This window comes from Gavialis gangeticus, unplaced genomic scaffold (genome assembly GCF_001723915.1).
Source record: "Gavialis gangeticus isolate Ggan-Ray unplaced genomic scaffold, GavGan_comp1, whole genome shotgun sequence".
In the NCBI taxonomy this organism is placed as follows: domain Eukaryota; kingdom Metazoa; phylum Chordata; order Crocodylia; family Gavialidae; genus Gavialis; species Gavialis gangeticus.
Window position 1 is genome coordinate 40,841,264 of NW_017729034.1, and position 12,257 is coordinate 40,853,520.

Here is a 12,257-nt window from a genome sequence, read left to right on the forward strand (position 1 = left end):
TGTGGGAGATCCTTCAGTCTGCCACCTGCTCACCTGATTTTTATTAGACTGAAGCAATCTGCTTATCTGCTGGAAGGATGAAAAGCCGAGCACTGCTTAAACTGAGTACCGTTGAACAATTCCAGTCTGCTGTCCTCCGCCAGAAAGATGGTGGCCAGTAGACAAGAGTTTGGGCATGAAGGGGCGCTGTAAGGAATGATCAAGGATCAAGCAGGACATGTAGGTGCTATCTGAGGATAATCTTTCAGCCTGAGTCAGCATCCTGTCTTTCCTTGACATGTTCAGTCAATATAGATGGACACCAGGAGAAGGCAAAGCTTTCAAACTGGACAGCTCAGACTGACAGGTGGGGAGCAGGGCAACTCAGCTGCAGTGTCAGGATTTTAAAATGATGAGTGGGATGGATGGGGAATCAAGGTGAAAATTGCAGTTAGATATCACTTGTGTCCTATTTGCCATTTCGTTAAGTATTAATTTAGACTGTAGCAGCGCCAACATCTGAGTAGTTATGCATTTTAATATGACACAAATTACTAACCTGAGAAACACAGCAAAATGATCAGAGGCCTGAGGACAGAATAATAATATTCCTGAGATGGGCAGCAAATATTTATGATTTGGGAGCATATTTGGATATCTGGTATTAGTTAAATAACTGAAACAAGGAGTACTGGGACAGTGCCAGCTGTGTGTATGATGTAGGAGAATGAGAGTTACAATTTGGCAGAGCCAAATTTTTCACTTCCTATTCAGGTGAAAGTCCCAGTGAAACAGCAAGATTTTTCTTGAGTTAAGGGCATGCTAAAAACTGAAAAAGAAATAGAGGATTTGGCACAGGAATTTCAGAACTGTAAGCTCTGATTCTACTTTTCATTTTCACTAAGGATGCTTTACACCTTTCTTGTAGTATAGAGAGGCTTTACCATGAGTATAAATTAAATTTACAGTCATTGTCAGGTGTCTTTGAATTTCTGGAGTTGGGTAAAAGGCATTCAATGTGAATTGGGCCCTATCTGTACATAAGGACTAGCCTCATGAGGCCCTGATCACTGTGGTGGTCTCTATGTGCTAAATAACAACAGAAAGTAACCATTCACTTCTTTGCTTATGAAGGATTTTCAAGGGTAAACATTCTTAGGATATTTTCCCTTCAGTGCCAGATCATAGCTGGTGGAGGTGTTAGGTAAGGCCTTTTTGACCTTCACTTAGAGATACCTCTGGGAACTCTTGGCTGCTGGTGTGAAAAGGCCAATTGCACAACCCTAATCAGCCCAGGTCAAGTTTAGGAAAGAATCAAGAAGGGTGATGCCAGCATTAAATTATGCACTGCTGCCCTGGTTGTTTCAGTGAGACACTGAGACGGGGGAATAAAATGGACAATAAACATTTCAGGGCAGCTGGAATATATCAGGCCTGACCCAGATGAAGGATTCAATCTGATGCACCAAAATGACATGGCCACAAGAGAAAGTGCAAAGGGAGATGTCAAGTCCTGAACTAGTTTAATCTTATCTGATCATCGGTGATAAATGGGATGTTGTTAAGGTCAAAATAAAAAAAGAAAGCCAGAAAGAATAACCCTCTAAAAGGGAGATTATCCTGAGCTCCTGCTCCCCAGCATAAATACACCATAAACATGTGGGTCAGGTCAGTATTCCTGTGCAGGGCTTTCACAGGAAGCCTTAATGGTTCTATACATATACAATGCCCTTAGATATATACATTGCCTGTAGACTTCTGCCATTTCTAGTACAAAACAAAAAGTTTTAGTTCTGCCTCAAATATATTTTCCTACATTCCTCCAATATATCTCTTTTTGTAGCACTTTAATCGGTACACTGGTAGAGAAATTGTATCTACATTCCCTGCTAGTATCATTTCTGGACTCTTGTACAGTTCTACTTAAATGATGTAAAAGCCCTAGAACTGGTTTAATAGTAGAAATGTGATTTAATGTTTCCCACAAATAAAGCAGTGTCATTTATAACCTCATTCAGCCTCAAGTTACTGGTCTTGATGTGGGAATTACTAGGTGAAATTCTGTGGCCTGTGTTGTGTAGGAGGTCAGACTGAATGATCATAATAGTCCCTTCTGGCCCTAAAATCTATGAATTTATAAATGAATACAGTTGGTTTCATCTACTTTTATTCCTTGGGTCATATAATTTGTTTGAGTACTCATATAATTGCTGGCTCACATGGGGAAATGTTGATGGATTCTGAATGTCTCATGAATTTTAGCACACAGTAATCATTTATCCTTAAATTTTCATAAAGATATATTTCTCATGTAAAAGCTTCAGGAGTTCAAACAAGGAACAGGAAAATGTAAATTAGGTGATCAGGCTCATGTAGCAAATAACGAACAGCAAATTAATGGAAGCAAACAATTTATAAAGTCACAGGTGAAATTTGGTGAATGTATATGAATAATCAGCATAATCGCAAATCAGTATTGAGTCAAGAATAGAAAGTAAGGTCAAACTTGTTGGATAATTGCTTTAAAATCTATAATTCCACCAACTTCAGCTAGAATAATTTCTCTCTGAAGACTGAGGCTGTCCTCTTTATACTGCTCAACATGTTTCCTGCAGCCTAGTAGCCCAGTCTTAACTCCCTCTCTGTTGCTAGAGATCCTAAAATGGCTTCATCTCTTCTCTGCTCTCATATTTACTTGCGCTGGGAGATTTTACAGACCAAATTAAAAACGTGGATAGCCACCTTTTAGCATCACTATATCAATGGGTCTTTAAACATTCCTATTTTAAACCCTTATTTCAAGGTTTGTGTGTTTTAAATTACATCAGGCTGAAGACAAAGGTGCAAATGTTAGCCCTACAAATTGACTTACAGGAAATACTGCAGTTCTATTAGCCTGGTTTAAACTGTGAAGCATCAGAAATTATACTGGTTTTAGTAGTATAGCGGTATACCTTGGGCCATTCTTTTTAATGTCAGGCAGTAGCTAACATCACAAGGAAATGCAAAAGTAATGATTATTTAGCCTGGAAAAAAGAAAGCATTTGAGTGGCTTTGATTGTAGTTCAGTATTAAAAACAAGGAAACATGTAGCTAATATGGGTCATGGCTTGTATTTTTGTGCCATACTACAATATGAAAACACAGTGGGCCACTTTAAAAAATTAAGAATGAATATACATAGAACAAGGCAAAGGACCTATTTCTTCACAAAGCATGTAGTCTGCTACTGAAGCAGGGGACTATCAAGGCTGAAATCATGACTAAACTGAAAAAGGAGCCGGTAATTCCAAAATCTCAAACCATGAAAGATTAGATAAATTAAGTATCATTTTTCAGAATATTTACCTGTTATGAATGGGCATAGATCTATTTTGTAAAGATGTAGGTTGTATATTGGGGAAATCATTCTGACTGTTACGGTGATGAAATATTGGAAAAGGCTACTTCAGGATATTGTGGAATGACTTGCACTGGAGGCTTCCTGAGAAGAGCTTAAACCAGCAACTATACTTAACTTGCCTTGGGATAGAAGTTGAACTAAATTAATGATCCTCAACCTTTTTAGACTCGAAACACCTCTCATTGGACTTGAGGCATCCCTAGGAAAATGCCAGCTCTTCGTTTTCACTTATTCTTTGACTACAGAAAAATAATAGAGCAATTTGTCTGTCGTTGCAAAGAACTCAGGAAGACCATAACAGATCACAAAGGTTAAAACCCTCTGGATTCCTATTCAAAACATCAGAGTTTATCTTGTGAATCATATTTGCACACCTAACAGTGCTAACATTTTGTGGCACCCTGTGGCACCCTTGAAAGGATCTCAAAGTATCCCCTGGCACTCTGTTTGAGAATCGCTAGGACTAGATGATCCCCTTCTGTCCCATCCATCTCTGCAACTGTATGATTCTGTGGGTTGTGGGCTTCGGTGTAGCTGTGCTAACCACACCAGCTGAAGGTGCATCCCCACAGGTCAGTGAACACCAAGGTTAAGAGGATTTTCCCTTAACCCTCAGGTCTTAATTTTATCATCTTATTTAGATCAGACTTACTAGTAGAGATAACATGTTGCTTCCCAAGTGCCTGATACAATTTCTTAGTCTTTTCCCCATACCAGTTTTTGACTGTACTGAAGCATGGAGAATCCTGGAAGAAGGCAGAAACATTATCTTCCTTTTATTTCTCCCCAAAAAGCTGCAAGTTGCACTGACTCCTGTAATAAGCTTGCTCAGTAGATGTGCCCACACAAAAGATGTTCTAGTATTCTAACAGATTTATCTCAGAAAATGACAATAAAGAGAGATTCAAAGTGTCATTATTAAGGTTTGCAAAATGCAGCTAAACATACGCATAAGATCAGCACATAAATCAGCACAGCACAACAGCTTTGTAAATATTTATGCACTTAGGGTTCACATATCCACACTTGCTTCCTCTGTCATCTCCTCTTAAAATTCCACTCGCTTTAGTTTATGGCTGGAAGTTTTCTATGTGCCTGACATCGTAAAATGGCCTTGTGCTTCCTCTGGTATCACACATGCCATAATCTTAAATCTTCATGGACTCTAGTTAAAGAGCTGGACACATCATATCCATTTGAATGCAGGGGGCATATTCTAACCTGAGATAAATCTGTGTAAATCTAGTGGCAGTTTCTGAGATAGCTAGTTCTGAGGTTGCTTGAGTTGCATCAATATGGGCCACAATCCCAGGCATGACTATAACACAGAGATACCCTTAGATCCACAATTTTATAGATGTTGGAGTTGGTTTCAGTAGGAGGAGATTGGCTGAATAGAAATATGGGAGAGAAGATGGGAGAAAGGACATCAGAGGGGAAAGTGTGAAGAAGTCAAAGCAGAAGAGAAGGGGATAGAAGAGTTAGGTGCTGATGTGACACAGGGAAAATGAGAGAGTGTCCAATATGTTCAGGGTCAGTCGAAACTGAAAGAAGTCCTCCAAACTTCTGAAGGGCCCTGCTTTAGTGGCTGCTGCCACTGCTACTACTGGCTGCAGTCTCTGGCTGTTGTATCCAAAGTTTTACCACATGCAGTTTTATCCTAAGGCCACATCTTAGGCAGGAGGTATCTCTACGATTTTAATGACCTAGAATAGGACCAGAATCTCCTGAACAGTTTTGGGCTGAGGGATGCTGGGAGAAGGTGTTGACTTGATTGGGTCCCATTTTGCCCCCAACTCTTTTTCATCAGTGCAGCAATCATACTGATATAGAAAGGCTGAGAGAGAGATAAGAAGATATGTACAATTTATATACCAATATTGACAGTTTTTGCAAAGCCATTGTAAGTGCCACCTAATCCCATCTATTCCTTTAATCATCATTATCAAAGTTACTATTACTTATCAGTAACTCAACTCCAAATCTCTAGCCCACTCAGCTTCAGTTGCATTTTGTTCCCTTTTAACAGGAGATGGCTGTACCCATGTCAACGGATATAATGATCATAACTGAAAAACAGAAGTGTAACTCTCCGTTGGAGAACATAGATTGGGGAGTAGGAAGGGGGACGAGGTACTGCAGAGCTCTGGAAAGGAGTGGGAGCCAAGAACAGGGGATTTGGGGGACGGCAGGCACCTTACCTGCTTTGGGGATTCAAAAAATGTCCGGGCTCCTGTAGCTGCTCTCACATGGCCTACGTACCTTAGTTGTTGCTGCTACAGCGGCATCACAGTATCTCTGTACCTGGCTTCTGTTGCAACAGGAGCAGTGCAAGATAGCTGCCATGGTGCAGACTCCCTGGAAGAGGCCTCCATTTCAGTGCCCTCAGTAGGCTGGTGTCCAAGCCTGGTGTCCTGCTCAGCCCCCCACCCTCCCCAGTTACACTCTTGTTGAAAACTAAAAGAAAACCCTCTAGTCATGCATGTGTTCAGACAGTATTTTTTGTTTCCTGAAGTCTTTGACTGACACATTCACTGGTGTCAGACACAAATACTGCTAATACTGTGCTTTAATTAAGTGGTTCTTAACCTCTTTTGGTCTGCAAGCCACAACATGGCCCGAAGATTATCTTGCAATCCTATGTATCCCACATTCCTTTGTGGTCCCTAAAGATGGAGCTTTTGCAGAATCAAGATAGGTTTTTATAGATAACTTGGATCAGGTGGAGGCTTTGTTGGATGTGGCCAAGTCTCATCCAAATGTGCATAGAAATAAGCTTCCTATGTAGCTTTGTATATCTTCACTGCAGCTTTCTGGCATCAGAAGCTTTTTCTGTGTGAAAACCTTTCATATTTCTGTACTTTATTTGGGATTTATAATAAGAGCACCTTCCATTCAAAAGATTGACTGTATTTACTGTGTGTTGCCTTTTCAGATTTATCCCTTCTGTATGAGTTTCCAATCCATTTCCTCTCCATCCTTGCATGCTCAAGTCATCCAATGTGTTTATAGAACAGGCTATCTATCAGGTGTTCAACCAGTCTCTCTCCAGACACTGGACATCCTTCTCCTTTCATCTACACAGATATAAAGCAGAAATAATTCCACTGAAGTACCCATCACTTTGAAACCTGGTACAAGTGGTACGAGACACTGGCCCATTGTTTTAAAAATGATGCCATTGTGTTGTCTCTGTTTCCAACAGTTGTTATGGTTTTGAAATTTTCTGAAGTATTCTTAAGTGTTCATTATTGGTGGAATGGAGAAAGTCAATTTATATTTGATCCAGTATGATACTTATCCTTACCAAGTCATGTGCTCCACCCTTGCCAACTTTCCAGTAAAGTTATACTTTACAATGTTAGAACTGCAAAGTGGCTGCCATTAAAATAGGAACTTATTCACAATATATTATAATTAAGTAGGGGGGTGATTGCTTTTATGTCCACTTTTACATCACAAATCCAAAGCGGCATGATTGTTTTATCATATATGTGAATATAAATCAGAAGCAACTCCAGGTAAGTTAATGGAGAATTTTCCTTGTGTAAAACCTGTGGCATCTTTATACGTGCTCTGGAGTCAATGGTGGAGGGGTGCCTTAATTAGAGTGGCTCTCAAGAGCCACTCTAATTAAAGTGCCCACAGCATGTCATGTATTCAGTGTCACACGCTTCAAAATGGTGGTGGGGGTGCTTTAACTTGATCGATAATCAAGTCTGCTCCAACACATGCTCATGAGCACACACCAGAGCAGGCATTGGGCACGTGTGAGGAGCAACAGAAACTTTGTCCATGCAAATGCATTCTGCCTGCTATTGATGCCTTGTTATGCAAGTCCGTAAAGAGACACTTCCCTGAACACATTATCTTTCAATTATTTCACGCACAAGGAGTTTCATGGCCAGTTCTCAGGTTCGCCAGACTCCAAGTGTATGTTGACAAATAATTTCCATGCTGTTATGTGTGTGGCCCTGCCAGCCACCTATGCTTTGTGTGCCATAAGATCACAGCATCACAGCCAGAACTGGGCTCCATATTTCAACTTTTCTTTCAAAATAATAATATTACTTCAGTAGTATTGAGACTGCCTGAGAGACTTTTTATTTTAAACATCATGTATGGCAAATGCTATTGTGTCATCCAACAGCAGTGTATAAAATAATCCCATTCTTGTCATTTTCTAACAGGCTAATGTAAAAGGCATTCCGTGGAGACAGAGAGTAATAATTTGTTAACTCCCCTAAGCATTTCATGCTTCTCAATAGTGCAGCTAATTTTCTCTGAGTACCTTATTAAAATTCATAATGACTTTGCAGCCCCACCCTAATAGCTCTCCACTGAGGCAGTGACTGTGAAGGTGAAAAGTGATAGTGACTCTGTTTTTTCCCTTTTCTCCACAGATTCTATTATCCTGGCTTTCATCCTTTGAGGGCTGTCCAGATGATGAGAGTGGCCAAATTGCAGTGTAGTCAAGACATGTTTTGTCAAGCTCTGGAAACCTTGAAGCAGGTCAGTATTGCCAACTGGGTTTTCTCCTCCCCTCTGCCACTACTTTCCATGGATTGTCCATGCAGTCCTCCCCCGATCAGCTCTGGTTGCACCTGAATTCCTCCCTCTTAAGCCCCCCACAATTTTTTTTCTATTAGAGCCAGCTCCCCAGGCAATAACTGCAATGCATGGTAATGGGTCATTGTTGCTTACTGTGTTTCCTGAGCACGCTTCCTTTAATATCAGTCATTGTTAATTACTATTCAGTAGCTTGAAGGTGCCATTAATCACCCCCTAACCTTGAATGGAAAACAGCTATTAAATTTGAAGAGATAAAAATATTACAATGCTTTATACTGTTCTTTCCTCTTCATGTCTGAATATGCCCTGAGTTGTTCCGTGCCAAAGTGGGTGCGAGGGATAAAGGGGAAACTAGTAACCCTAAAATGGCCAGATGCTTTCCTCATCCTACCAAAATACAGGAAAGCAAAAATGAGCATAGGAGCTGTGGAAGGAGATGGGCAATAGTCAGGCTGTATTCCCCATCCTCCCTGCTCTCAGTCAGTTTTCCTACCTTTTCCACAGGGTCAGGGCCCTGTGTTTTAAGATAGGAGATCTTTGGTTTAATGTTTGTGGTTTATTATGGAGCACGCTTCAAATCAACAAGCAGCTCCTGTTTATTCACATCATTTTTGTATCTCATTCCGAGCCTTCCTTTCTTTCTGTTTGATCCTTTTCTTCCTTTCCAGCTGGATTCAAGCTGAACTCAGTTTATATTCACTTCCTTCTACCCCAGGCTCTTATCTGTCCTGCTATTATATTACTGTTGTTGTTCTTGTACAAATACTGAAGAAGAAAAAAGCACATACATGCATATGCAGGCAACGGGTGACTGCGCCACAGCACCTTGCATGATACAGGCTGTGAATCATTTCCCATTCTGAGCCCCAGCTCCTGACTTCAGTGCTTTCCTTCAGTGTTGCCCCAAACCACTCCACAAGGAGGTTTTCTGTTTATTCCTTTGTGTTACTGATATTACCATCTGCAGAATTAGGCCTCACAGCTGATATGCAGTGAGGTCTTACTTTATCTTCTCTCCCTATCTCCGGTGTGTAACACTTTCTGCTTGTTTCCTGTGCTCAGTGCCTCAGAAAGCCATCTGGCCCTTCCCCTTGTCTTCTGCTGCTAGGCTAGAGGAGTCTTCAGTGCTGACACCAGACAAGTTTTTCTGTTCAGATCTATGGCAAAGCAGAACTGCTATGGCCCCTAATTAGTATGCTTTGCTGCAAGGCAAGTTGAAGCAGCAGTTTCATTACTCTCATTCACATAATGTTCTTTGTGGGATTTGTGTTCAGGTGGGACCTTGCACTACCCAGAAGCTGCTACAGTGTAGCTTAGCAAGCAGTGATAGCTCATGCCATGCACCAGATTCTTCTCTCAAACCAGTGTAAATCTGGAGCAGTGCTGCATTACTTGTGTCAGTGAGAACAGGCTTGGGCCCGGAGGGAGGCTTTGGTTAGTGGAGTCCTGGGATAAATTAAGCTTAAGCAACATGCCAATAAGGTCACAGCTCCCTTAGGCAAAGGGCAAGGACTAGGAGCGTGCGAAGCGGGCCCTATTCGATTTGGATTCGGCCCAAATTGGGGACAGTGATTCAGTTCATTGATTCGGATCACTGTCTTTGATTCGATTCAGCCAAATTCGAATCTGAAGATTCGCTGCTGATTCTGAGAATCAGCAATTTGGACATAGACACAGCTTAAACGTTTTTTCTACATACCTCGAGGTACCAGTGCGACTCGTGAACACTGCAATGCTAGGGCACATGAAGTGTCCCACAGGAGTGTGGGGGGCTGTCCACATGCTCAGTGGTGAACCCAGAAGTGGACCAGAAGTACAACCACAGGGGGACCCCGCCCCAGACCCAGGAGGCACCAGTCGTCGAGCCAGGGGGATGGAGACCCTGCGTGCTCCCCAGTGAATGTAGAAGTGGACCGGAAGTGCTTCTGGTCCACTTTCGGGTCTGCTGCCAAATATGCTGGGGAGCCCCCTGCGCTTCTGTGGGATGCTCCATGCACCCCAGCATCCCAGCATTCACAAGCCACCTGCTACTTAGAGGTATGTAGAAAAAACATTAGAAGCTGTGCCTATGGCCGAATTTCCGAATCTTTCCGAATCTCTCCGAATTGATTTGGAGTGTTCTGATTCAATTTGGAGAGATTAAAGGGTCCTCTGATTCCATTCAGATTCGGGCTGAATCTCCGCCAAATTGAATCAAGGACTGAAGCTTGCACAGCCCTAGCAAGGACTGTCAGCATTCTTCCATCCCTGATATGCCCAACCAAACTAAGTTCTTGCATGTATATGTGCAGCTCCTATTGAAGTACCTGGGAGACCCACACCTTTTATGACAACCTGTTTGCACTGAAATGGGTAACTTAGCAAACAAACAGAAGTCATCAACATATGTGCCTGCTACAAACCCATTGGTTGTTTTGTTTTGTTTTTATGCTGAACTCCACCCCTTTCTCTCCAGAACTCTTTTCATTGTTAAATGGGATGTGATTTCCTAAGAAGTTATTATTTCAGTACCAAAGGGGCAGAAGAACATCATAAATTCTGATGAATGGTACTTCAGTAAAGGACTACAACCAGAGCAGAGAATAAGGTGGGGGTGGGGAGCAAGGATAGCCTTATGGTAAAGGCACTCAGGCGCTGGTGCTGACAGCCTTCGCTTGCTTCCATCAGCCTTAGCTTGGCAGCAGACCCTAATAACTCAGCACCTTACAACCTCTAATGAACTCACCCTCACAACATCCTTCTGGGTGCTCATATCCACAAATGGGAATTGAGGAACAAAGAGGTTGTGACTTGTGGCAGGTCTCTGACAGAGCTGGGAACTGAGCCCAGATCTCCCAAGGCCCAGGTCAGTGCCCTATCTGCTGGATCCTACCTCTTTTGGATCTGCAGCTGATTTCCTGCCTGACTTGAGGCAAGCCACCTCACCCCTCACTGCCTCGGTTTCCAATTTTAAGCTGTAGAGCGTGTTACAAATTCTGAACAAAAGCCCAGCACAGCTGACAATTGCAATTATTGACTTATATGGAAGATGAATCAGGCATAACATATTTAATGATCACCTAGAACATTACTATTGTGTTCATTAAGGACAGTGATTATGCACTGATATAACTAAGAACAGAATCTGACCATTCTGCGTATTTGATGTAGATGCGCTTAAGACCATTCTGCTCTTCTCACATGGTCTATCCACATGTTACCAGTGTCACTGAAAGCAAGTAACACAGCATTTTCAGGTTAAGGTTTATATGATTCCTTCTTTTCCATTCATCTTTCAGATGGCATTATCCCTGAGGAATTGATTTATCTCAAGGCATTTATGCTCTATATTATTCAGTACAGAGTCTGTGTATTTATATACCCATTATTTACTGCCTATATGTGTGACACTAATGTTTTTGTATTATTTTGGGAAAAAACAAATCTATTAGGGCTTAATGAGTGATAATGTCTGTCTGCTGAATAGCTGATAACTTCCACCTGTTTTTACTAATAAATTAATGCTTAATACAGTATGTACCTTAGCAAGTCTGGGTAAGTTAAATCCTTAGTTGATACATTTAATTTAAATTGTGGCCAATTTTGATTATTAAAAAAAGCTGATGAGAAAGTAATCAATTCCATTTCCCATTCATTATTCAAAAGTGAACCATATGTCTCATGCGCCAATTAATCTGGGCTGCCATTTCCTCTATGACATTTATAACTTGCAAATACAGCCGTTCTCTTCTCAGGAGGTAGAATGAATCACCAATCCTATTTTTCTAATGCTTTAAGGGGCATGCACACATATTGCCCTCTCTTCTCTGATGATACTTCAGAAACTGAATAAAAATGTCCCTCAGAATAATCTCAGTAAAACTTGCAGAGTACTCTTACTTGATGGTAGCCAAAGTAGTCTATTTGTTCCACATGTTTATAACTAGATTGTCCTGAGTCTAAGGTGGCTCATAGCTGTGGTGTCCCAGAAACAGACCTGGTGTCCAGTCTAGCTTCCTGCTTTCTCCAGCCAAAAAATGACCTGCTCTTATAGAACTGTATTTTAGCTGATTACTTTCTTGTTCTTAACAGCTCAGCTGACTGACTGGTGAACTGAGGAGGTCACACTAAGGCTCACATTCATTTAGACACCATGGGATCTGAGCCCTGATTCCAACAACCATGCCTCCTACCATGCCACACATGCATCAGACCCCAGTTGCACTCTTTCTACTTGCCAGTGCAGGGGGAGCCTGGGCTTTTGCACCAGTAAGATGAAAGCCAAGTGCCCGCAACCCAGTGTACCTGCTGTGATCTGGGACTT

General features: G+C 41.6%; 1 protein-coding gene across 1 annotated transcript in view; it reads left to right on the plus strand.

Annotated features, from left to right (window-relative positions):
- Positions 1-12,257, plus strand: part of SMYD3 (SET and MYND domain containing 3) — an 895,363-nt gene that overhangs the window by 863,693 nt on the left and 19,413 nt on the right. Inside the window, exon 11 of the mRNA XM_019526714.1 lies at positions 7,786-7,894. Coding sequence (XP_019382259.1) covers positions 7,786-7,894 — 109 coding nt within the window. The remainder of the gene's footprint in view (positions 1-7,785; positions 7,895-12,257) is intronic.